This window comes from Alternaria conjuncta, assembly GCF_024043145.1.
Source record: "Alternaria conjuncta strain BMP 0040 chromosome Unknown scaffold_5, whole genome shotgun sequence".
NCBI classification, from domain to species: Eukaryota; Fungi; Ascomycota; class Dothideomycetes; order Pleosporales; family Pleosporaceae; genus Alternaria; species Alternaria conjuncta.
The window spans coordinates 1,848,556-1,874,025 of NW_026250094.1; the positions used below are offsets into that span (position 1 = coordinate 1,848,556).

At 53.8% G+C, this 25,470-nt stretch overlaps 10 protein-coding genes across 10 annotated transcripts; 6 read left to right on the top strand and 4 right to left on the bottom strand.

Moving 5' to 3' along the window:
• Window positions 1–1,543: 1,543 nt before the first annotated feature.
• On the top strand, window positions 1,544–2,964 carry J4E85_004249 (uncharacterized protein; the record flags this gene model as incomplete). The annotated part of the gene is made up of 2 exons (XM_051468509.1): window positions 1,544–2,435; window positions 2,498–2,964. 2 exons carry the CDS (start codon window positions 1,544–1,546, stop codon window positions 2,962–2,964), a joined length of 1,359 nt encoding a protein of 452 aa, XP_051328101.1.
• Window positions 2,965–4,251: 1,287 nt separating this feature from the next.
• J4E85_004250 (uncharacterized protein) lies at window positions 4,252–7,991 on the top strand (the record flags this gene model as incomplete). Its single annotated transcript, XM_051468510.1, has 11 exons — window positions 4,252–4,279; window positions 4,348–4,424; window positions 4,490–4,930; window positions 4,977–5,028; window positions 5,093–5,103; window positions 5,156–5,534; window positions 5,585–5,917; window positions 6,111–6,500; window positions 6,561–7,205; window positions 7,270–7,896; window positions 7,951–7,991. The coding sequence occupies 11 exons, from the start codon at window positions 4,252–4,254 to the stop codon at window positions 7,989–7,991; spliced, it is 3,024 nt and encodes a 1,007-aa protein (XP_051328102.1).
• Window positions 7,992–8,458: 467 nt separating this feature from the next.
• J4E85_004251 (uncharacterized protein) lies at window positions 8,459–8,874 on the top strand (the record flags this gene model as incomplete). Its single annotated transcript, XM_051468511.1, has 2 exons — window positions 8,459–8,600; window positions 8,672–8,874. The coding sequence occupies 2 exons, from the start codon at window positions 8,459–8,461 to the stop codon at window positions 8,872–8,874; spliced, it is 345 nt and encodes a 114-aa protein (XP_051328103.1).
• Window positions 8,875–9,289: 415 nt separating this feature from the next.
• Window positions 9,290–11,231, bottom strand: J4E85_004252 (uncharacterized protein; the record flags this gene model as incomplete). The annotated part of the gene is made up of 4 exons (XM_051468512.1): window positions 9,290–9,906; window positions 9,954–10,183; window positions 10,241–10,522; window positions 10,669–11,231. 4 exons carry the CDS (start codon window positions 11,229–11,231, stop codon window positions 9,290–9,292), a joined length of 1,692 nt encoding a protein of 563 aa, XP_051328104.1.
• A 1,081-nt stretch (window positions 11,232–12,312) lies between these two features.
• Window positions 12,313–14,114, bottom strand: J4E85_004253 (uncharacterized protein; the record flags this gene model as incomplete). The annotated part of the gene is made up of 2 exons (XM_051468513.1): window positions 12,313–13,521; window positions 13,575–14,114. The coding sequence occupies 2 exons, from the start codon at window positions 14,112–14,114 to the stop codon at window positions 12,313–12,315; spliced, it is 1,749 nt and encodes a 582-aa protein (XP_051328105.1).
• Window positions 14,115–16,187: 2,073 nt separating this feature from the next.
• Window positions 16,188–16,716, top strand: J4E85_004254 (uncharacterized protein; the record flags this gene model as incomplete). The annotated part of the gene is made up of 2 exons (XM_051468514.1): window positions 16,188–16,196; window positions 16,243–16,716. 2 exons carry the CDS (start codon window positions 16,188–16,190, stop codon window positions 16,714–16,716), a joined length of 483 nt encoding a protein of 160 aa, XP_051328106.1.
• A 394-nt stretch (window positions 16,717–17,110) lies between these two features.
• J4E85_004255 (uncharacterized protein) lies at window positions 17,111–18,534 on the top strand (the record flags this gene model as incomplete). The annotated part of the gene is made up of 3 exons (XM_051468515.1): window positions 17,111–17,691; window positions 17,748–17,880; window positions 17,932–18,534. 3 exons carry the CDS (start codon window positions 17,111–17,113, stop codon window positions 18,532–18,534), a joined length of 1,317 nt encoding a protein of 438 aa, XP_051328107.1.
• A 1,474-nt stretch (window positions 18,535–20,008) lies between these two features.
• J4E85_004256 (uncharacterized protein) lies at window positions 20,009–20,467 on the bottom strand (the record flags this gene model as incomplete). Its single annotated transcript, XM_051468516.1, has 1 exon — window positions 20,009–20,467. One exon carries the CDS (start codon window positions 20,465–20,467, stop codon window positions 20,009–20,011), a length of 459 nt encoding a protein of 152 aa, XP_051328108.1.
• Window positions 20,468–20,740: 273 nt separating this feature from the next.
• J4E85_004257 (uncharacterized protein) lies at window positions 20,741–24,062 on the top strand (the record flags this gene model as incomplete). The annotated part of the gene is made up of 3 exons (XM_051468517.1): window positions 20,741–21,297; window positions 21,344–21,693; window positions 21,766–24,062. The coding sequence occupies 3 exons, from the start codon at window positions 20,741–20,743 to the stop codon at window positions 24,060–24,062; spliced, it is 3,204 nt and encodes a 1,067-aa protein (XP_051328109.1).
• A 255-nt stretch (window positions 24,063–24,317) lies between these two features.
• On the bottom strand, window positions 24,318–25,237 carry J4E85_004258 (uncharacterized protein; the record flags this gene model as incomplete). The annotated part of the gene is made up of 2 exons (XM_051468518.1): window positions 24,318–25,143; window positions 25,173–25,237. The coding sequence occupies 2 exons, from the start codon at window positions 25,235–25,237 to the stop codon at window positions 24,318–24,320; spliced, it is 891 nt and encodes a 296-aa protein (XP_051328110.1).
• Window positions 25,238–25,470: the final 233 nt, after the last annotated feature.

Consider the following 25,470-nt stretch of genomic DNA (forward strand, 5'->3'; position numbering starts at 1 on the left):
AGCGATCCACACCGGATTTTCCTTGTCTCCTGGAGTCCATCACCACAGGATTAGCAACAGTTGTGCTAGATCGTCGATTATCCCGCCAGCGCACAGCAGTGCATCGTGGGGTGACCCTGGGAACAACTCCCGTCTAGCAACTATCGATAGTGTTGAGACGCACGAACGCCATCACGAGTGTTGATCAAGCAGACGAACAGCAAGGCCGCAACACCAGACTGCTAAGACGACAAGGGACCCAGTATGAGGTTACTCGCCATATACCGTCAGAACCGGTCTTCGGCCCAGAAAGATGGCCGAGCAGCGTATACACCGGTGTACGAGCGGGTACGCGAGATCTGCCGGGCACCAGCCAAGAGAGGGTAGGGGATTCGGGCCCCTGAGAGTCCCACGGTACGCAGCGACTCCCTGCATGACCTCTGCGACGTCCATCGACAGCATCTTTACGCGAGCATCCACATCGTCACATCTCCAGAGAATGAAGATGGCTAGCTCAGCAATCTAGCTCCTGACCGAAGAAACTCAGATTCCGACTGCGCTCACGTGCCTCGCATCGCCGCGGGGGCAGAGAAGCATAGTAATGGTGGCATCCCAGCTATCACGGAGCGATCGCGTCTTTACTCGCAATGTGCCATCCATGTGCAAATCGATGCAAGTACCAATGCTTAGCACAAGATCTGAGGAAATCCATCGCGGAGGATCCCCCAACGGGTGTAAACGACGGAACGAACAAAGAAGTCGCTTTAGGCAAGGCTGATAAGATCAACACCGCTGAAACGTTCACACACACAGTCTACCCCTGATGAGCTGATCGGGACTTCTGCGCGCGCAAGTCTGCTTCCCTGGAGGCGGACTATTGATATGTCCAACAGTAGTCTCTGAGCTAACCGGATAAGTGGGCCTTTAGAACCCTTCGGGACGACGTCGGGATCAAAAATAAACTAAGCTTTCGCTTAGCGATTCGCTTTGACCGTGATGCAAAGCCTCGGGTCGTCGATACCTGCAGCGGCATCATTTCTGGTGTGTCGATCTTTGCTGTAGTACTGCCCTAAAGGTTTGTATAGCATCGCATCGCAACACCATGGCCTTTAGAGATACAGCAAAGCCTTTTACCTCATCATTTCGCGACGAGCTGAGCTGATAAAACTTGCATCTATCAGGTCCAGACTCAGCCTGCCATTGGGCTCTCATTGGCGGCGGCCTCGGTACCTGCATGCGTGCTGCACGTTCCTGGCGTTGGCGACCACGACAGTTCACCCGGAGCTAGGCTAAAGTTTGGTGGACTATTGTTTCCAGGCACTGCCGCCAACTCCTTCAGGAAGACAGGTCGAACTTACCGGCCATGTTTTCGTCTCCACCCATGACATCGATCTCAAATCAGTAGTCAACCACCGAGGTCGACAGGGCATGACTATGTGCCTCTTGTGTATATAAGACCCTCTGGCACACTGGGCAGTAACTCATCATCAGCTCATCAGCATCGGTCCTTCACTACTACAATCTCCTACACTACTTTCGCTACTCTTCTATTCGATCCTTCGATATGCGTTACTCTCTCTTCCTCGGGGCTGCTGCCCTCGTGGCCGCTTCTCCTGCTCCTCAGGCATTCGATGTCAACCAATTCGATTCCATGGCCAACAACCTCGCTCAGGGCCCCAAGGCAGGCGTCGTCAGTGAGCAGGCCTACAACCAGGCCAAGGCTCAGGACGTTGCCGCCGCTGCTGCTACCGGCGCTGCCACTGCTCAGCAGGCAAAGAGGACCGTTGGTGCCCAGCTTGAGGCACGCGACCCTACTTTCTGGTGGAACTGGAACCAGCAGAACAACCCTCCTGCTCCCGCTCCTACCAAGGCTCCTACTCCTGCTCCCACCGCCGCACCTGCGGAGAACCCATCCTCTACCAACCTTGCACCATCTTCGTGCACCCCGGTCAGCTGGACCAACACCTTCGCGTTCACTGCCGATCCCGCTTGTGCTACTCAGATCGAGGTCGGCACCTACTGCGGATTCATCAACCCCGATGACCCATGTGCTGCTCAGCCCAACGCCTACGGCCCACCTACCACCCCCGACACTGCCGATGCTTTCAAGAACAACGAGGTCTACCACAAGATGGCTACTAGTGCTAAGTCGCCATCTGGCTACACCTCCTCTTTCGTCGACCTCAGCGCTTCCGTTGAGGGCAGCGGTTACCTCGGATACTACGAGCTTACCAGCTACGACACTGCTGCTTGCGCCGCCAAATGCGACTCTACCTCCACCTGCACTGGTTTCAACATGTACATCGAGCGTGACCCCAAGTGGAACCCGCGCCAGTGCTCTTGCGACAAGCCCGACTCTGTCACTCGCTTCAAGTGCACTCTTTGGGGACAGGATGTCAAGAAGGAGTCTGCTACCAACGTCGGCCAGGGCCAGGATGGATTCGAGGTCGTGATAGGTAAGTTCTGGCTGTCCGAAGTGCATGTGAGACATATACTGACTTCGTCCCTCTACCTCTAGTCGGTTCCAACGGTTACAACAAGGGTACCTACAACCCTCCCACTCCTCCTTCTTGCAGCAAGCCCCAATCTTGCGGCCACAAGCTCCACAACCAGCAGCCCTACTGCATGGGTCAGACTACTTTCCCCGGTCCTTTCGATCCTTCTCTCTGCGCTGCCTACGCTCAGAAGCAGAACGAGGTCAACCGCAAGCACGGCATCATTGGCGCATGGCTCTCCATGTTCGGCATGAACAAGGGTGGCTGCGTCCAGTTCCAGGCTGCTTACCTCGAGAAGGACGGCAAGGGTTTCGGTACCCACTGCCGTCTCTTCACCAAGAAGTTCCTTGCCACCCAGGCCAACCTCGACATCAGCGTCGGTGGTACCTCCAAGTGGGGCTGCCAGAAGTCCTTCACCTGGGACGTCGATGTCAACGCCAGCTTCAACTGGGGTGGCTGGTCTTACTTCAAGAACAAGCGCGACGAGTAAACGCTCGCTGCTCTTCCGACAACAACAACGACTTATGTCTGCATCGCATGGGCGCACCAAAATTCGAGATGGTGATGGTTGACGGTGGATATCATGACTAATACTCTTCTTCGTTTCTGTAAATAATAACTCTTTGGCTTTACATTGAGCATTAGCTCGTCGCATAGTCACTCCTTAGTATGATTCTAGCATCTTGGTAGTTATAATGTAACAATATGTGCTCTTTGAACTTGCCTTCTTCTGCTTATTGAAGTATCGTCCTGATCGAATCAACTCATCTACTGGGCTTGCTCAAAAGATCCCAATCGATCGTACGACGAGTTTGACGGCGGAGCTCGAACAGTCAACCCTGTGCATTCGAAGACCCTTCCACGTGTGCGCGTCGCTCGCCTGAACAGGTCTGCAGCTTACGTTGAGATGCACACACGCAAATTGAATGATCTGAAGTCAACGCAAGCTTCAGGGTGTTATGTTTTTGTTTTCCTGAACGAGGTGCTAACAGGATGCGTTGGTGGACGGAACCAAAGATACCAAGCGCGCTTCGAACGGAAGATAGACCAAACGGTCGGGACTGTGCCCCACAGCGCGTGATCGCCTGGCACGAGCGGGGAACCTTCACCCATCTTCCGTGAGAAGACAACGTTCTGAACAAAGATCCGTAACGTTCTGAATTGTAAACTTTATTGTCAAGCAACCAAGACGCACCATTTTTCGCTTTGAAACCGTCGCAGACGCATGAAGAGGAGAGAAGTGCATTACAATATGTCTCGTGGACTCGTGCATCCTGGGCTGGGTTCATGCAGGGCAGAGTGGAGGAGTGCGGGGAAGCGCTGCGCGGTCGTGTTTAATTCGGCAGAACACAAACACGAGAAAGGGAAACGCGGCCCAAAGGTACCGCCTTATTGTACCACCATGTCTCGCAAACTGTGGCACTTGTGGTGCTCACTCACACTGCATTCTGGCCTTCGTTCAGCTGCTAGCCGTGCCTTCTTTCGGAACAACTTTGGAAATCGCCAACAGATGCGGGTTTTCAGCTTCTCCATTTGCTCGTTTTCATTCGAGACAGCATGAGTCCTTCTCTGAACTGTCTCACTGGCCGTAGGGCGCTGGCCCTTCGCCCGCAGCGGGGCAGCTTACTTGCTACGCTGAAGCAGTGTGCTGTCACCTCTGGTCTGAAAGCAACACCTCTGCTGGAACGTGGTGATCGTTCTTCAAAACATACTTTGGCTACAACAAGCCTTCGGGGACTTAGCCGCCCGCACCCGCCCGCGCTTTCCCTGCAGCACCATGTCTCGCAGGTTACCGCTGTCGCGCGGTATGCATCCGGGCAGGCATCGGATCCGCACGACGAGGAGCTACCTAGCACCCCGCCGTTCACCGCAGGTCCTTATTCCAACCTCACTATTGGAGTACCCAAGGAAAGCTATCCTGGCGAACGAAGGGTCGCGATTACGCCACAGGTATAGTCTCCTCTCGCATTCGCTGTCTTTGAGACACATACTTACTTGATAACCTTATTTTGCAGAACGTGAAACTCTTGCTTAAGAAAGGCTTCTCGCGCATTCTCATCGAGCGTGGAGCTGGCAGTGCTGCGCAGTTTACGGATGAAGCGTTTGAGCAAGCTGGCGCGCAGACAGTCGATCGCAGGAATGTCTTCTCAGAGAGTGATATCCTGCTCAAGGTCCGGGCCCTTAGCATCGATGGAAAAGACAGCGAAGTGGATGCCATCCGGGAGGGCGCCACCGTCATCTCAATGCTCTACCCGATGCAGAACATGCCGGCCGTTGATCGGATTGCTTCCCGCAAGGCCACTGCATTCGCAATGGACATGATCCCACGTATCTCACGAGCGCAAGTTTTCGATGCACTGTCGTCAATGGCGAACATCGCTGGTTACAAAGCCGTCCTGGAAGCTTCCAATACCTTTGGTCGCTTCTTAACCGGTCAAGTGACTGCTGCTGGAAAGGTGATCGTCACTTCGTCCAATTCAGATCCTTGCTAAACATTGCTAGATACCTCCCTGCAAGGTCCTCGTAATCGGTGCCGGTGTCGCGGGTCTGAGTGGTAAGTTCTGACAGTACGAAGTGCATGTGAGACATATACTAACTTCGTACTTCCACATCTGCAGCCATTGCTACAGTAAGTGCGGCACTTCCCTAGATCCACGCAGTCTTACTAACGTCGGCGCCAGGCTCGACGTATGGGTGCCATTGTTCGTGGTTTCGACACTAGATCTGCAGCACGTGAGCAGGTCCAATCTCTAGGTGCGGAATTTATTGAAGTCGATATCGCCGAGGACGGCTCCGGAGCTGGTGGCTATGCCAAAGTCATGTCCAAGGAGTTTATCGAGGCGGAGATGAAACTATTCTATGACCAGTGCCGAGAGGTTGATATCGTCATTACCACTGCCCTAATCCCAGGCAAGCCCGCACCGAAGCTTATCACCAAGGCCATGCTCGGCGCGATGAAACCCGGTTCTGTGATCGTGGATCTAGCGGCTGAAGCTGGTGGTAACTGTGAAGCTACTGAACCTGGAAAAATGGTGGACTACAAGGGTGTTTCTGTTATAGGTATGTATTCGTGGCTTTCTAGGACGATCCGACATTGACCATGAGTGCAGGATACACTGATCTTCCATCCCGTCTACCAACCCAGTCGTCAACTCTGTACTCCAACAACGTCACCAAGTTTCTGCTTTCGCTCACCCCAAAAGACAAGAAGGAGAAGTACTACGATGTCGATCTCACCGACGAAGTCACTCGCGGAGCCATTGTCACATACAATGGCAAGATCCTTCCACCAGCTCCGCGTCCAGCCCCTCCACCAGTTCAAGCCAAACCCGCACCTTCGCCGGCCGATCAAGTTGCCAACGCTGTTGCCCTGACACCCTGGCAAACGCAGTCTCGACAGGTAGCTAGCGTAACAGCTGGGATGACTGCTGCACTAACTCTAGGTAAATTCACGGGCCCCCTGTTCATGTCTAACGCTTTCGTATTTTCATTGGCCAGTCTGATCGGATACCGAGGGTAAAGTAGCCGCCACGAATAGCTTTCAGAATATTTTGCTAACTTCTTACTAGTATGTATCTCTCGAACCACGCTCTGGCTGTTCTAAGATATCCTACTGTTCATGCTAATAACTTATAGTGGTCTGGGGCGTTGCACCTGCCTTGCACTCTCCACTGATGAGCGTGACAAACGCCATCTCCGGTATCATAGGTGTTGGCGGCTTGTACGCTATGGGTGGTGGCTACTTGCCCGAGACCATCCCACAAACCCTCGGAGCTTTGTCGGTTCTGTTGGCTTTCGTTAACATCTCAGGCGGGTTTGTTATATCCAAACGTATGCTTGATATGTTCAGACGACCTACTGATCCCAAAGAGTATCCCTGGCTTTATGCAGTACCCGCAGCTCTGTTTGGAGGCGGTTTCATCGCAGCAGCTTCCACTGGCATGGCAGGTCTGGTCCAAGCAGGCTACCTTGTCAGTAGTGTTCTCTGCGTGACCTCGTTGTCGGGACTTGCGTCGCAGACAACAGGTAAGTCACGACTGTACGAAGTGCATGCGAGACGTTTACTGACTTCGTACCACTGTGCAGCTCGTCGCGGTAATTTCTTGGGCATACTTGGTGTTTTCTCTGGTTTTCTCGCATCCCTGGCTGCTGTCGGCTTTTCGTCTGATGTTCTCACCCAGTTCGCTGGTCTCGCTACGGTGGGTACTGTTGCTGGTCTAATGATCGGACGGAGGATCACGCCTACCTCGCTGCCCCAGACGGTCGCGGCACTGCATTCGGTTGTCGGCCTCGCTGCTGTACTCACAAGTATCGGCAGCGTCCTGGGCCACTCCGGTGATATCTCAACCCTCCACATGGTTTCCGCCTACCTTGGTGTTCTCATCGGTGGTGTCACTTTCACCGGATCGATTGTTGCCTTCCTCAAGCTAGCCGCAAAGATGAGCTCGAAACCTCTGGCGCTACCTGGCCGGCATCTCATCAACAGCACGTTGCTCGGGGCGAACGTAGCAACCATGGGTGCCTTCTTAACCTACGCACCGGGCGCACCTCTCATTGGCGCAGCATGTCTCGTTGGGAACGCAGCTCTGTCCTTTGTCAAAGGCTACACGACCACTGCTGCCATTGGCGGGGCAGATATGCCAGTTGTTATCACAGTACTCAACGCATATTCCGGGTTCGCATTAGTAGCCGAGGGTTTCATGCTGGATAACCCACTCCTAACAAGTGTTGGTAAGTCCTGGCTGTACGAAATGTATGTGAGACATATACTGACTTCACACCTCTTTCTCTGCAGGTGCCCTCATCGGGGTATCAGGCTCAATTCTCTCATATATCATGTGCGTTGCCATGAACCGAAGCCTCACCAACGTCCTCTTCGGCGGTATAGCTCCCACAGTCCAATCCCAGACCAAGGTCGAGGGCGAAATCACGAAGACCACATCCGAAGAAACAGCCGAAGCCCTCGTCAACGCAGAAAACGTCATCATCGTCGTCGGTTACGGCATGGCCGTGTCGAAAGCGCAGTACGCACTCGCCGACTTTGTCAAGAGCCTGCGTGCGAAAGGCATCAACGTGCGCTTTGCCATTCATCCCGTCGCAGGTCGCATGCCAGGACAGTGCAACGTGCTCCTCGCTGAAGCATCCGTTCCCTACGACATTGTTCTCGAGATGGATGAGATCAACGATGACTTCCCGGACACAGATGTCACCCTTGTTATCGGAGCAAACGACACCGTTAATCCCATCGCGCTGGAACCTGGTAGTGCCATTGCGGGCATGCCGGTGCTCCACGCGTGGAAGAGCAAGCAGGTTGTCATTATGAAGAGGGGTATGGCGAGTGGATACGCCGATGTACCCAATCCGATGTTCTTCATGGAGAATACGAAGATGCTGTTTGGTGATGCTAATGAGAGCTGCAACGGTAAGACATCGCTTGGGCTGATTGATGTTCAGGATTTTGCTAACAAGACTTCAGCTATCAAACGCGCGTTAGAGGAGAAGATTAAGGGGCTGTAGATAGAGTTCGCATGGAGGATTGAAGTACTTGCATTATCATTCGTGATCCATAGATGGTGCTTTCCAAGAGAGTGCTTGCACAGTACATAGTAGCAAAGATAGTCTTTCGCGAAATTACGCTCGTTTAAAGCAGCGTGTTCTTCTTGCGTCTACAGGATTCCAATAGTTCGCATCCAGACCCACGACGAGAAATCGGATGAAGAGCGGGGCACACACCCCTGTCAGCCACGCGCTGCAACGCGTCCAACGGCAGAGCGCGACCCATGCCGATGACGTAAATCGGGATCCATGTACCACGCATCCAACCTTGGAAGTCTATGAAACCTGCAAAGCGGAAGCCTTGCGGTAGTAACGACTTGTGAAGCTTCCCACATCATTCTATACCGCACACGCGCATCGTAAACAGATTATCGTATATACACCAACCAACAAACATACCAGACAACAAGAACACAACAACAGCAACAATGTCCCTCCCCCTCCTCTTCACGATCCCGCCCTCGAACCGCCATGAATTCCTGCTCCTCGACACATCCTCCAAGATCACGTTGAAGTCGCTCAACGCGCAGATCACGTCTACAATCTCCTCGAGCCCCAACTGCGCTGAATGTACGTCGAAGCCGAACACACCACATGCCAGACAGACAGCTTGGGACATATCGCTAACGATGAAACCACAGTCATGGCGAAGCACAAGGCCGCCGACGGCCCCAAAGAAACGATCCAAGAGTTCAGGATACACTGGGATACCAAGACGCGGGATGGCAAGATCTGGCCCGAGTACACTGTTGTGACGGATGAGAACTTCCCGGCGATGTTGGAGTTGTTGAAGGCGAATCCCGTCATGGGTGTGCTGGAGATAAAGTTCGGTAGCTCAGAGTAGAATAGGGTAGGATAAGACACAAAATCACAGCATAATTCGTGACGATGAGACAAAGACGCTGCAGTTGTTTGAGAATATTGTCTTCATATACATTAGGATGCGACGACGGGAGCATTGCTCTAGCCTAGTCGTGGTTCGTTACACCCGGAGTATATATACTACATAAGAAAAGCTTCGATACAAATAGCGTCGAAGTCATGTGAAAGGAGAGTGCGCCAGGAGGTAGTCTGGCGTCAAAAGCCAAGTGGAGGGTATCCGTAAATAACCGATGAAAACGCCAATGTGTAAAGAAAATGCCGCTGGTATGCCATACCCATTGGGCTCATGCAACATGTGATGAATGCGCCGTGTTTGTAAAAGAAAATCGAGTGAGTAGTACGCCGCCGCCGAGATCGAGAGCTATGCAATCCTCGTGTCACTTTGGCGACTTATCCGTTGGCTCAGTGATCATCTGCTGCCAATGCACCAGATCCCGACTCAAGAAGTCCATCATCTGGGTAGTGCTCAAGTTCTTGAACTTCGCCAGGTCTGTATCCTCGTCCTTCTGCTGCTCTTGGGTCGGCTCGCCGTTTGCTGGTTGGACTGCCGGAGCGAGGCTTCCATGTTTCTCCCCTGTAGCCATCTCGACCTGTCGTTGAGCTATGTAGCTCTGCATAGCTCCGGCTGGCCTTCGTATATCGTTCCAGGAAAGTTTTTGCAGCCGCCAATTCTTTGTCTTGGTAGGTTTTTGTCCGGCTGTGCCATCGCTGCTGTCATGCCCATTGCTCGCTCCGTTTGTCATGTTCGTTTGCGGAGACTGTGCGATGTCGTTCTTGGGTGAAGTGCCGTTGGTCGCGGGCATGGTATCTCTTGAGTACTGATTCCGCCCAAGTCGACCACGAGCCTTCTGTGGTGGACGTCCACCTCTCCGTGGGGCAGGCGCAGGCTTAGGTTCTGCGACGGGGGTATCGGGGATTGTAGCTTCGGTCGCTATCGGGGCCATAACGGGCTCTTCGATAGTAGGGGCAGGTGTGGGCTCGGGTTCCTCTGTATCTAGCGACTGTCAGCCAAAGCCTTACTCCACTAAGCACAATTCATACCGTCTCCCTTTCTTCGCTCTGCACGGCCTTTCCGTCGATTCGCGGCTTCGTTTCGGTGACTTTCGCGCTCCTTCTCGCGCTGTTCTTTTTCGCGTTGGCTCTTTGCTGCAGCTCCGCGAGGTTTTTGCTTAGGAGCAGATGCCTTTGTACTATCGTCTTCCGATTCTATCACTGGCGAATTGCTAGGGGAGCGAGAGCCGGTCCGCTGTCGTTTGATCTCTGGCTTTGTCCTGCAGATTGTCAGCTAGATGTCCCTAGCGGCACATGGAGCAGCAAGCAAGACTCACTCTTCGCTGTCGTCGCGACTCCGCTTCTTTCGATTGCCGTTCTCTGAGGCTGTACCGCCCTCATGCTTGCTTTCTTCGAGTACCTTGCGGAGCACCTCGTCTTCGTCGTAGGCGGCTCGACTGTTCATGGTCGAACGACGCTTGCCAAAGGAGTCTACACTCGCCCTATTGTTGCGATCCTTGTCCTTGCCTGGGTGTCCGTCTGATTCCTTGGAAACAGAAGATTTGCGGTTCTTGCTGTGTTGTTGATCGTAGACGGGGAGGTATCGAGAGTACTTTTGACTAGAATGGCAATCTCGTTAGCTCTCCATAGATAGTAAGGTAGTGGTCGCGCGATGGAGGAAATCTAGGGCTTGAGACCAAAGACAGAGAAACGCGTAGCGGGGTACAGAGCTCAAATGAGAACGACGATAAAGACAAGCACGTACCCTTTGGGACTTGATGTAACCTTGTGGAGGTCTTTCCTGCACTCCTCGCAGAAGTACTCGTCTGGGCTGGCAGCTTCGTCCATGATGCCTACACAGCCTCCGTGTTGCCAGACCTTGCAGACGTCGCACTGAATGAACAGTCCGCCAAGTTCATCGGCTTGCACATCTGGGTCCGCGAGAGCAGACATGGACTTGGGAGTGTCAGATGGCGGGCCCGGGTACTCCTGGTAGCCACACACGCATCTGGTAACCTCATCCTCCTCTGCGATGTCGTCTTCGAGCTCATCGTCGAGCTTCGCCGACTCGTCCTCGTCATTGTCGTGCTCGCGTGTTCGTCGGCGTGTCAGAGGCGGCTCGGGCTGCACGCCGTGAGGCGGTTCTTCGGGCTCTTCCGAGGAGAGCGAGTGTGGGGTCGACGACTTTGGCGGCGATGTCTGCTTGGGATTGACTCTGGATGCACGATCGGTACGCGCTGATGAGACGGAGGATGAGGAGTTGCTGTGCGTTGCGACGCTGGGTGGGGGCTGGGTGGTGCGAGCCCGCGATGACCGTCGCGGCGACATTGTTCCTGTAGCTGTCGCTATCGGCAAATGCAATAGCTGAGCAGTGTATGAGCGAGAGCGATGCTGGCGAGCTGGGTGGTGTCGGATGCGCTTGGGGGGGGTGGCCGGCCGAACGAGGTCAGAGGCGGGAGGAAGGACTAGAAGGACGCGGTAGTGGACCGTGACGTGACGGAAGCGATGCAAGTCAATGGCAGAGGCGTCGCTATCGCGCAATGACGACGCTCTCGTCGGCGACAGTGGTGTCTGCTGGAGCGCAACGGTGACGCTGCAGGTGCGGAGACAGCGGGCCAAAAGCTCCACGAGCTTCAGAGCGCGGCAAGGGAATGGATGAACGACTGGAAAAGAATGCCGAGGTGCGACAGGAACATGATATGGCTTGGAGCGGGCGTCTGGGGAGCTGGACCGGGACAATGCTGTGGGAGTGACCGAGCTGCCAGGACTCGATTTTACTCCTCACGCTCTAGCGGGCGGAACGCGAAATGGAACCCATTGCCCAGGTGGACCGACACGCCAACCGTAATCCCCGTCACGTGACGTGGGTTCAGCCGACCCTTGCATCCCTAGCAGCATGGCGGATCCGTGCGCGTAGAGGCTGTCGACGACTTTGGGGGCGTACAAGGGAGCGAGATGGAATATCTGCGACTTTGGTCTGGGTACGTTGAGCGCTTTGAGGGAATATCGGTGAGGGGCACAAGGTGCTGGCTGGCAGGTTTCGATTCAGAAGTTGCCCAGTGATCCGCTGCCGATGAGGCAGTCGCGCTAGCTCGCTTCGCGCGAGGGGTCCCACCGCCTGCGTGCATTGCCACTGGCCCTTGATTCACGCGAAACACATCATTACCGCTCGAGCGCCTGTCACAACACCTTACTGAAGGGAGAAACTGCGCATATCGATGCTACATATTCATATTTGCTCCTTGTTGTCCTATTGTAAATTGCAGGCCTCTCCAGCTTTTTCGCTGTATGAGTTGAGATCACAAGACGAGCGGATGAGTCAAGCTCGGGGACAACACATCAACAACCGTGAAAGGGTATTAAACTTCATTCGCTAATTGTACAAAAATTGTTCTATCCACAGAAAGCCTTAGGCCTTGCCCTCGATAATCTCCTTGTGTGTACCTGGAACAGGTGCACCGTTGGTCTTGTTCTTCTCCTCATACTTCGCGCTGATGCCAGTCATACCGTTGGCAACCTTGTTGTCCTTGGACTTGGCCATGCCATTGTGAGTTCCGTTGAATCGCAGGTTGGCGATACCGGGGTAGCCCTGGACACCAGTAGCCTTCTCCAGGCGCGAAGCGATATCCTCAGACACTTCCCTGAAGATGGCGATCTGGCGCTTGATAATCTCCTTGTTGGACACAGTCGACATGTGGCCAGAGATGTTGTTGACCCAGCGGTCCTTGGCAGCATCGTCGAAGACCTTCTCCCACAATGTGCGTGGTGCGTTGAAGTCCTCTGGGCGGATCTCGGACAAGAAGGTGATAGCTTCGCCAGTGAAGTTTCCGTGGAGCTTGTCGAGGTCGACAGTGCGCTCCTTGAAGCTGATGGGTTGAATGCTGCTGAGATAGTTGGGCCTCGATCCCTGGTTGTAGAATGCCATGTTGCCATCTCGCTGGAAGTTACCCATGCGGTAAGCGACACGTGGGGAGTTGACCGGCAGTTGTTGGTAGTTGGCACCGATGCGGTGGCGGTGGGTGTCGGGGTAGGAGAACAGGCGGGACTGTAGGAGGGGATCCGCACTGGGCTCGATACCTGGAACCAAGTGTGCGGGGTTGAACGCGACTTGCTCAACCTCGGCGAAGTAGTTCTGCACGTTCTCGTTCAAGAAGAACTCGCCAACCTTGCGGAGCGGGAACTGGCTTTGAGGCCAGACGTGTGTCATGTCGAACACGTTGATCTTCTGCTTCTCCCAGACCTCCTCAGCCTCCTTCGCGGTCATGGTCTGGAACATGACGTCCCAGCCAGGGAAGTCACCCTTCTCGATGGACTGGTAAAGGTCCTTGGTCGAGTAGTCAGGGCCGTAATTGAAGGAGTCTTCTTGTGTGATGAAGGCAGTGCCCTGCTTGCTCTTGAAGTGCAACTGGCAGTATACCCAGTCGCCATTCTTGTTCTGAAGCTTGTGAGTGTGGCCGTGGTATCCATGCATCTTGCGGTAACCATCGGGGATACCACGGTCACCGAAGAGGATCATGAACTGATGGGCGGACTCCGGGTTTTGAGAAGCAAAATCCCAGAAGGCTGTCGCATCATCTGCGTGGGTAAGGTGGGTTGCGGGATCGCGCTTTTGAGTATGCTATCCTGGATCTTAGCGACTGTTTTGTGCCTGACTATCACGGAGGAACTTACGATGAAGTGAGGGAACTTGGCGGGATCCCTAATGAAGAAGACAGGAGTGTTGTTCGCAACTACATCCCAGTTGCCTTCGTCGGTGCGGAACTTGACACTGAAACCCCTAGGGTCACGGGCGCAGTCGTGCGAGCCAGACTCGCCACCGACCGTCGAGAATCGAACGGTGACGGGGCAAGACTTCCCTTGCTTGAAGATGTCTGCCATGCACAGGTCCTCAAGCGACTCTGTGGTTGTGTAGGTACCATGGGCACCGGCACCCTTGGCGTGAACAACTCGCTCTGGGATACGCTCACGGTCGAAATGTGATAGAAGGTCGACGAGGTGGTGGTCTTGGAGCAGCAGAGGGCCATTCTCGCCTACTCTTTGGCTTTCGTATGGGTGAGGGTATGGAACACCATTGGAGGTGGTGTAGATGACATCTTCCGATGAGGCGTTGCGGTCGTCGGCATAGCTGCGAAACTGGTCGCCATTCTTTGAGCCAGTGGGAGCATGCTGAGTGCTGCCATTCTGGTTGTCGTTGGTTGCGCTTGGAGCCATGATTACGATTTCTTGGGTATCGATATGTGAAGAGAGATGTTTGTGTAATTAAGCTTTCGTCAGAGGCGCCGAAGAATCTTCTTATATGGGATACTGATAACGCCTCCAGCCGCTTCGCATAAATCCCATGTTGAAAACGCATCATCATCGGACTAGCTAGGCGTAGTACGCTCCATGACGCTTAGAGGGTGTCAATCTAGGCCTACATGTCAACCGGTGCGGGTTAGGTTAGAACTCCCGTGGCTTGATAGCAAATCGGGAGAAGTGCGACGTCAAAGGTGGTGGCGACCTCGAGGGCGGTGACAATGCCTTGATAGTGATTGGCCCATCTCACTGCTATGATGTGCCTCGTTCTATCTCTTCACGATCTGCAGATGTAGATGTAAGCGGCATCCAGACGCAAGCCATTACCAATGGGAAGGTATCTGTAACAAAGCGCGCGAACTGTGACGCGCTGTGGAGTCGAAAGAGCGTGTGGAGCCAATTGGAATTTCCTGTTGCTATTCGGCCCTTTTGTCACGGAATGACATCACTGACACCAAAACCCGTGCACGTGGGCCGCGTTTCCCATGGCAATACTGGGGAACATCGGCAATCGAAAATGCGGAACCCTAACGTGTATTTCCAAATGCAAGTGTATTTCTGACGAGGCGAAATGGTGTTCGTTATCGAGTCGCCACTATGGTCACTGCCTAGATGAGGCTCATTTGCGGACGGAAGCGGTCACCGGGGCGATCTGCCACACATGGGCACAATGCGCCCACAGATCCGCATCGCAGCGCGCGACAGACGCTGACACCCGAACCTACTCAGAGTGTTGTGCGAACGCATCCGACAAAACTACAGTGACGTAAACGCTTCCTAGTCCTTTCATATGCTTTAACTTCACAATGATCTCACCTTGTCGCAGTATCGAGCAAAGTTCTTGTCAAAACCTTCGCGGTCGGTCCTTCGTCGTTCGATGGACAATTCCGTATGAGAAAAACTCCCGCGCACCTGTCTTTTTGGGCTAGGTGCCATGCGAAATAAAGAAGAACACCCGTTTCAGCTACAGTCTGCTGACTTCTTTGGAGAATGCCATGCCGCTACCCCACAGTTCTCCAGCGCTCGGCTGTTCTCGTTCCACGAGTATGCACCTCCGGTATTAAACACTATCGATAAGCCTCATCATCCTGGTCCATCTGGGGCTACGGCTAATATATCTCCCAACTTCCATTGGTGCAGTTGACGAGTTTCATATCAGAACGCTTCTTTTGCACCCATCAGTGCCGGAGGCTAGGTGATTTTCTTCCTGCGCTTTACCCTTCTGTCCATGTGGTCATGAGTTGTTTGAGTTCTGAGCGCCCAGAGGGCGGTGTTGCAAATGCGTATATACAGCAGCGGTGCAGCAGGGACGTGGTCTCATCTGCGACCTCTTACATTACCGCAATAACCGCACAGTCCAAGTAAGCCTCAAGAGATACTTGCGGCGCGAGTTTTTACGTGGTACCCTTGCAACTGTCAAATACTACCGAGATGTTTGTAACGCCTGTCATCGTTAGTAGCCATGTGTGAGTGTTGATGTTGACGTTCAATGTCGCAATTGCTTACTTGTTTAGCCTGGATCCTTCTGCTATATATGGCTCCAAGCGAGGCAGCGTAGTTCGCAACGAGCTTTCGCAAAGACACAGTATAGCTTCCTCCGACGCATCCTTTGGCGGTCTTCATCGAACGTCTTCAACGAGTTCCAACGCCTCCGTTTCGACTGCAGCGTCTTCCACTCCTTCAATCAACAATCAAAATCGCCGGCCTAAGCATCGCAAGACCATTTCGAACAGCTCAATAGCCCGACTTTTCTTACAGAGAAACAAGCCCCAAGAAGTTTCCCCAAAGCAAGCCGAAGCATTGCCCACTTCATCTCCCGTAACGCCTACTCCATCTTCGCCTATGGCCGTTGCGAGCTCAACTTCACCACCTGCTGCGGAGTGGCAGTGCTCTGATCTAGTGGTGCGATCTAAGCAGGATGTCTACCACGTCGATAGGTCAATCATGTGCTATCACTCGCGGTGGTTTTCGAAAGTCTGCGCAGTTGTCATGTCGCCAGTATGTTCAGTCAATTCACTAGTCTCGATCGCGCTGACACAAGCAGAAATCACCGAAAGGCATCATTGATCTAAGCGCTGACAACCCAGCAGCCGTCGCCGCCATGATGCAGTACTGTTACCAACTGGATTACACGGATCAACTAGCTGGCTCAGACCTTGACGTACCCGAGGAGGTCACTCTGCGCTCTCATGTTGACGTTTATATGCTTGCAGAGCGATATGGGATAGCCGGCTTGAAGGCACTCGCACTCCAGAAATTCAAGGACCTCGCGGCAATTGTTTTGGTAGTCGATGGCCAGGAAGAGCAGTTACTGCATGCAATTCGCGCTATATACGCACCTGAGCGAACGGCCAATGCAGAGAGTCTCAAGAGCGTGGCGATTAAGCTCTGCGCTGACCATGTGCAAGCTTTCATACATGGTACAGGCAGAACCATGGCGCTTGTATACGAGTCAATGGATGAGCTACCGGACTTCAGAGCGGACCTGTTCGACGAGATGGCAACGCGCTGGAAATAGTGTACGACCGGTAGCGACTCTCTCAGTAACAGTGAAAGAAGCCGAGCCAGTATCCCGCTTTCGACAGCTAGGCAAGCGCGCTACCAGTGTTGACTAGCTCCGATATTACGTGGGCCTACACTTTTCACTTCTCACTCCGAGATGCGTCCACTGTCCTCAATTCACTGGCCCAACAATAGAGTGTAAGGATTCAACAAACGCTCACGTTCACCATTGAACCGGGGTGATTACTGTCAAATCTCTCACTCACGACGACGCGGTCACCTCGTTTCTCACGCACTCCACTTTCCATGGGTGTATAAATACCGAAAATCTCTTCGGAGAGGATCTCCATCCTACCCATCCTCCACAGGCGACTCGATTTAACGGCAGTCAATATTAACAGCACGTTGACATGAACCAGCAAGATCGCAAACGTGCTTTCGGCAATGCTTTCCAAGGTGCCTCAAATCTCTCGAGTCATCCACATCGCAAGGCCCTCCGCAGTGTCATCGCCTCGTCTCCTGCTTCGACACCACAAATCTTCTACGCGCCTACATTCTCGTTCGGTTCCGACAAAGAGAACGAGGCACTATATCTGCCGGCCCAGGACAAGTTTGCCAAGCCCTTCGATGGCTACCGACATCGTCTTCAGCTTCCTCCACGTACCTCATCTCTTCGTGGTCTATCGGAGCTGCCTGTCGCCGGCCATGGCTTTGAACAAACCTATATCACCCCTCACATGGATATAGATCAAGGCTCGAGTTCACCACTGGATCAGGTATTGGGTGCTTATTCCAACGAGCCCGGCCCCATCGTCTTCGAGGACCCAGTCGGAGGCGTGGGTCCGCTGACTCCGAGTGCGCTTCACTTCCAGACTCTTTCACTGCTAGACCCGCCTCGCAGGTATCGGCCAGATCTGACGTCGCAGTCCGCTGTTGATATCAATGCTGCCCGTACCAGTGTTTTTACCATGCAGTCGACCGATCTTCAATAGTAAGCAAACACCATGCACAAAGCATGTGAGAACAAACAATACTAACACAACGAAGCTGTTTCTCCGAGATTCAGAAGGACGACGTCATGATCTCTTTCGACAAGGGCAAGCAGGTCATGAAGCTCAACAAGTACCTCTTGTGTACAGAGTCGCGCTTCTTTGCACCGATGCTAGACGGTCCATCCACTGTACGTTCCCATTCCACACTCAGCATGTTCTAGAATGCTAACAACGTCAAGGAAGGTCAAACACGCTGCATCCGCGTCCGCGATGACTTCCCCTACGCCATCGCAGCCATGATCCAGTACATCCAAGACGGCGTCTACATCTTCAACCCCAACATGCGCCTGGAGTACGAGAATATCACCCTGTTGGATCTCCACGTGCACGCGTACGTTGTCGGAAACAAGTACGATGTCGCCAAGTTATGTGACCACGCTATCGGAGAGTACATCAACATCGTGGGAATGGTTCTCAGTATGGGCCTACCCTCTGGCGAAGACCCAACGGACTTCTCCCATAATCCCGGGTTTGATCACAAGCACATCGATGCCGACCCTGTCTCGTCGGTTCTCAACTCCTTCCTGGATTCTCTGGTTCTCGTCTGGCGCAACACTATAGATGGGAACGATATGTTGCGCCAGGCTATTCTCGAGCTGCTGAAGCCTCACATAAACCAACTCATGCGCTTGAAGTTCTTCCAGACGCTGATGATGGACTTGACGGGCTTTGGTGCTGATCTCATTGGTAGCCTAGCGGAAGATGGTTTCAATGTTCAGGCTTGGCCTGCGATGGGCGGCGTGCAGCAAAGGGCGAGGGTCAAGTTTGGTATCGCCATGTAGATGGCTTTACGGGTGGTGATAGAGTTGAGCTATAGCTAAGGGTGATTGGATCGACGCAGCACGTGGTCTAGTAAATACCCAGGTAGCTTTATAGCGATCAGAAATGTGAAACATGATGAAAATCGGCGCTGCAAAAACACTTTAAACATCTACTCAACACCCAATCACCGTATTTACTTCCGGCCTCCGTCTTCTAACCGCCTCGTATGTCTCCCCGTCAAAACGGTCTGCCACTCCGGACTAACTAACATCTCCGGCTCCTGCCAAACCCCGACACCAATCCCCCGAGACCTCCCCCCGACCGGCTCGAACGACCCATACCCATGCCGCTACTCATACCTCCACTTGTTCGACTTGATCGGCACACGCTAGTGCCAGTGCTCATCCCGCCATGTCTGCCACTCTGTCCCATACTTGTTCCGATTGTACCAGGTCCAGCCACACTGCCGCTCCGTCGACTGTATTTTGTTCCCATTACACCGGTACTGTGTCTGCTGGGGGGATGGTCGACATAGGATGTTCCTCTGCCGTCGAAGCGGCGGGGGCGGGAGGGTGCGCAACCCATGTGTGGAGTCGAGCGCTGTGTTAAGAGGAATGGTTCTTTCCTATGCAGTCGATATCGCTTTGGTCGTACTCGTTAACAAGAGCGCTCTTGTAAGAGAGTTCAGTGTTGAATTACGAGTGCGTGTGTTTGGTGTGATGTGCCTGATGGAAGTAGGGTGGAAGCTTCAGATTGAGCTGGTCTTGAGTAAGTGGTAGATTAAAATAGTGGTATGTCGTCGCATGTACTACGCGGACTGTGGAGTCCTTATAGATATTGGGAGTCCATTCTCCCATGTCTATACCTTTGTTTATGGTAGTATCGACGTCAGAGCTACCACCCGCTTACCATATGACATACGCCATGAACTTGATTTCACGACACATGATCCTTGACTCGCTGCACTTCGCAAATTGCAGACCCTCCTGCTTGTGTTTGTGGCATAGTCTGTGGCTTGCCTGGGAAACCGCGAGGCTTGGCGCGTTGGATGTGTGGCTCAAGCGTGCTGTGATTGGTTGGCACGGGCCGAGTGTGGCTCGTGAGTGTGGCGCCAATATACGCGACGCGTGTCCCTCTCTTGCGATATCGATATCTGGTGTTGAAATCTTGAACTTGTTCGAGGAGCTTGTAGCATTAACATAACTCCAGCACACCCCGATTCCTGAGGGTTCCTCGGAAAAGTAACAGAGAACGTGGGAAGGTCGAAACTTAATATTGGGATAGCAAAGGCCTTCTGTCGAGCAGATTCGATAGTCATGATATTGGATCATCTACAGTATGTAAGACCCTCCCACATACCCATGCTGTCGTCGCTGTAAGGCTAGGCGCAGAACAGTTGCGAGAGGGTCAGTCAATCTTCGCGATCCGAGTGAGCTCGATCGACCATGGAGCGCAGGACGAGATCTCAAAGAAGATGGCGTGTCATATGAAGGATCATATCTTTATAAACTTCGTGTGTGAGCCAGTGGCTACAATAGGACCTGGCTTGCCATCGACGAGCTTCCATATGGTCGCTGTGGTGAAGGCGAGGGTTCCGCCAACCTTTCCTGCCCTGCCCTCAATTTCAATGGTGTCGCCATCCTTAGCCCCGCTCAAGTACGAGATGTGAATGTCTGTCGACACTCCTGCCTTGCTCCGATTATCCCAAGCTGCGATAGCGATGCCACCGACCCAGTCAATCAGTGTCGCGGAGACGGAGCCATGGATGCTTCCGTGCGTGTTCACGTGGTTCTTGGTAAGCGGCAGCTGGGCGCGCACGACGCCTTTGGAGGCATAGGTCAGCTTGATATCGTCAAGCAGGAACTGGTAAATGGGACTGCTCGGCTTGCGGCCCTCCCAGAACTGCTGGACATGAGCGAGAATCTCGGGGTCGTTGGCTGCGTCGCTGGACATGGCTGGTGCGGATGCGGGAGATGTGACGCGTGGAAGAGTGAAGATCAGAATGACGGGGCAGTTGAAAATAGCGATGCAACGCGCGGCGGGGTCGGCGATACTATTCAGCGGCCGCCCTGCGATCAACAAGCGGCAGCTGTGAAACGGCCAGTACGCCAGTGTCAGCGGCCGGGGACGCCACATAGCCAGTCTGTCGCACCGGACCATGCTTCACTGCAGGCCACGACTTCCTCACGTACTGCAGACCCCAATGCTCGCCTACACACAGCCACCATGAGCGACCCCATAGCACCACCCCCGAGCCCGCCCCCATCAGCACTCGATCACGAACATGACTCGCTCGGCGATAGCACCGCCGTGACGCCGGAGGCTCCAAAGGCAGAGGCAGGCGCGCCTCCATTCGACCTCAAGGCCCTCACTGATCGCACCTTACACTTCTTGGCGACGGCTAGCAATGAGACGCTCGGCGCCTGTCTCGCAGGCCTCGGCGCAGGCACATATCTCATTCTCGGCCGCGTCGGGTTGGTGCTCATAGGCGTGGTAGGCGGCGTAGTCCTCCACGCGACGTGGGAGGGGCACCATGGCGACAGCAAGGAGACACAGGGAAAGAGCGCCGACGCGCGGAAGCGAGAGCTGGCCGTCGACATAGCGCAGCGTGTCCTCGACTGGCGGAAGGACAAGACACCAGACACGGGCAAGTCCGGAGACGACAGCGACGACTTCAGTGTGCAGCTGTACTCCGGCAAGACGCTCGACTACTCAGACTTCAAGCCCGAGACTGCCGCTGCGCTGACGGAGTTGACGGATGCAGTCATTCGTGACTATGTCAAGTATGTCCTCCGCGCAGTGCCTAGATACTGTTCTAATACAACGCAGGTGGTGGTACTCACCCCTACTGCCTTCCGAAGACACTTTCCCGAACTCGTGCCGCCAGACTCTGACCGCCTTCGTGCTTTCCATATCTGCACACCTCTCCCGAAAGCGACCAGCCGACAATTTCCTTGACTTCGTGACGCGCTCATCCTCCTTTATGATCATACTGCTGCAAGAGATCGCTGCCGCAATCCAAGCGTCCCCCGGTGATGTGCCAACCGAAGCGGTCGATATATATCTCAAGATGAAGCGGGACAGCACGCTAGCGAATATCCTCGACCCAGACTACCAGATGAAGCAGTTCAGCGTGGCTGCCGAGGATATTCTGCAGAACTATCTGGAGCCGAAGACTTGTAAGCAGACTCCATGTAAAATCCACATGCGCCTAGGCTAACCGGCACTTACTCTAGACAACTGCGTGCCAGCGCGCTTATTCCTGCATCAAATCCTCGCGAAGCTTATACTCGAGATGATCGTCGTGAGCTGCTCCAAGCCAGAGTGGATCAACGGGTGGATCGTATACCTCCTAGAAGAGGGCGAGCCTGAGCTTCTCAATGCCATTGACGCCGGCGTCGAGGGTTCGTCTGAACAACTACAAAGTGTCAAGGACAACGTGGAGAGCGATTCAGCCGGTGCAGGAACGGCAACCCCCGCTGAAAAGAGGGAGCACAAGCGTGTTATGAGCAAGGCGCAAGAAGCCATGGACGATGCGATGCGAGAAGCGCAGCTCCTGAGCCAGATGATCGCCGAGGAAGACGCAAAGCGACTGAAGGAGCAACAAAAGCAAAGCGCGTCTACATCGACCCTGAACGATGACCAGTCCGAGAGCACCACCCAGGGCATAGTCACTCCCTCATCTTCCGAGGGCGAAGCGCATGGCGATGTTGAGCAGTCAGACTTGGCCATTTCAGGGCTCTCCGGTCGGTCATTCTCAGAAACCACACCAGCATCTCCGCCAAGGAGTTCCGAAGACCCACCAGCTCAGGAGGTCAAGAAGGCTTTCACGAGCTTCGATCAGCTTGTAATGCCCCAACCGCCTACTGCGCTTATGGACAACGCACCCACGGAAAGACCACCACCGTTAACCCTGCACAACAGCACAATGTCCATCTTTGATGACAGCATGCCTGGAGAAAAGGGCACCATCAAGGCCAAGCCCACAGCAGAGTATCTGATTCAGATCGAGCCAAAGTCCAACCATCACACCGGGTGGATGACAGCACGCAAGTACGCCGAGTTTGAGACATTACACGAAGTCATACGTCGGATAGCAGCTATCACCGGAACTTCTGGCTTCAACGAAGCACATGCTACACTGCCACCGTGGAAAGGTCACACTAAGGCGTCTTTGCGTGGAGAGCTGGAGCGCTACCTCAACGATGCTGTCAAGTACCAGCCACTTGCTGAAAGTGAAGGGATGAAGCGCTTCTTAGATAAAGAATTGGGTTCAGGAAAGACACCTGGTGGTGGCTTTCCAGGGATCGGATGGGCTGGTCAGACCTTCGACTCAGTGGGTAAAGGGATGATGGGCGTACTTTCAAAAGCACCCAAAGAAGTTGCCGGCGGTGGCAAAGCTCTTTTCGGTGGAGTTACAGGCGTACTAGGCAGCGTAGCATCACCACTGGGAGGAAAGAAGAATCGCGAATCGATCAGCAACGCCGCCACTCCGAACGCATCCGGAAGTCCTCTAAGCCGTACATCGTCCAACACGGCGCCAATCCAAACACGACAAAGTAGAGCCGAGTCGACGGTCTCCGAACTACCCACGCATATTCGATCGCCGAGCACGTTATCGCTAGTGACCAAACGCACATCAATGGATTCTGTGCGCGATCCTCACTCACCCGTGATCGACCAACAACCAGGACGGGAGGCGCCCATGGAACGTCGGCCATCCTACAACCCTGATGGAGATGGCAAGCGTTCGGGGAGATCTTCCAGATACGGCTCACGAAGCAATAGTCGCGCACCCAGCATGCGCGAGAAGATCGAAGATCTCAGCCCCATGATGGGAGGTGATCAACTAATCAATCTACCGCCAATGCCCAGCGAGATCTCCGACGACTACAGCACCATGCGCAATCAGCCAGAACCAACACCACCTCAGAAACCTTCGCGGCCATCAACAGACTCCGTGCCCTCACTACCCCGTCGACCCTCGGCCACATCGCTAACCTCATCTCCGGCCAAACCCGTGTCAAGGCCACGCGCAGCAACCGTCCACACGCCACTATCCGAGCCCGAAACCACCGTCCTCATCGAGCTCTTCTTCGCCGTCATAAACGAACTCTACACCCTCTCCTCCGCCTGGACCCTCCGTCGCACCCTCCTCAACGCCGCGAAATCCTTCCTCTTACGCCCAGGAAACCCACAACTCTCCTCCATCACATCACTCCTTCAGACCACCGTGCTTGACGGGAACGCGTCCGACGCCGGTCTAGCCTATCACATCAGAAAGATCCGGGAGAACGGTTTGCCAACCGAAGAAGAACTCAAAGGATGGCCAAAAGAGATGAGCGATGAAGAGAAAGAGAAGTTGAGGGTTAAGGCGAGGAAGTTGCTTGTGGAAAATGGTATGCCGCAAGCGCTTACGAGTGTAATGGGTCAGGCTGCTAGTGGAGAGGCGTTGGGTAAGGTGTTTGATTGTCTGCAGGAGCCTAGGGTTGCGAGGGGTGTTATGTTTGGGTTGACATTGCAAGGGTTAAGGGCTATCACGCAGTAATGCTATGTGTAACGGTGTTGAGGCGTTGGAAGAGATAAGGGTTGGTTTCATGTTGTATCAACTATTGAGTGCCTGCTTGTACGCTGCCGATTATGATAATGACACCGGAGGGCCGGCAGTGTGTCATCTCCGTAGCGAGTTCAGAGAGCACCAACTTCTTCGTCTTCAGCACCCTCGCCTTCATTAGCTTCTTCCTCATTCGCGCCGGTCTGGTCGGTGGCGTTGCTGTTGATGATCCCTCTTCATCTTCGATGCCTAACATATCTTCGTCATCAGAACGCCCACAGCCAGGTCGCTATGAGCTGCCACCATGGCCTGCATTTCCGCCTTATGCATTAGGACCATATTGTCAGAAATGGTATCGATAACTATCGACCTCAAGCCGGTGTCCTCGGGAAGGGTCGAAGAAAAGACATGATCGATGGCGAGGGCGAAAGATTCCACGTCCCAAAACCCATAGCGAGCGACGTTGAAGTACTTGACTGCTAGCTCTTTGAGGCCAGTGACATCGTACTTGTCAGCGATCGCATACATCTTCGAGTGCTTGAGAAGCTGGGCTGGTCCTCCAAGACGCCCGACTAAGCAGCATTCGTCGCAGATGAAGGCCTTGCAAGACGATTTGCAGTTATCGAGGATGCAGTAATGATGGGGACACAATGTCCACTTTTCACATTCCTCTGTGCAAGTATGCGGGAAATCATAGGTATATGGTTCTCCCGTGTCATCCCAGGTCTCACTTCGCCATATTTGGATGTTGGAGGGCGTGATCGGGCTCGCATGCTCGTTCCTCGGGGTTGTAGAGGAGTCGTCCTTGTACTGACCCGTGTAAAGGTATTGGATAAGAGAGGCGATTACTTCCGGTTCGTCTTCGGGGAGATCAACGACATCTGTCTGCGCTTCCTGTTTGTCGTCAAACCCAGTTCTTCCCAGACCTCGGGAATCAACCGCGCGTACCTTGCCACCAAACTTCAGAGCTCCAGTGAAGAAGGCTACTTGCTTGCACACGATGATCTTGTGAACTCTGTGAACGTCGGCTCCGCATTTGATAGTAAGGTCTGTGTATTCGCCGGAGGTGAAACAGCTGTTATAGCTGTCAGCTTTGGAAATTACGCACGAGCTTGAGGCACTTGCCTTTGGACCGCATCCACAATCTGAAGGCGCGGATTCTCTGCCATTTTCGGGTATCGCGGCGCTGGGCGCTGTGGTTCGAGATGTGTTGAGTGCACAAGCAAGACGCTCGATTTGCAAGTGGTGATCTACCGGAGCGGACTCACTCTTCGGGTCTCGCTTAGGTAGATCATTCCGACGTGAAGGTGAAAGTGAAGGTGAGGCGCGAGCGCAGACCACAACACATCGGTATCCTCCTGGGTCTCCAACAACAAAGCGCAGTCATACATTCCAGCCACGT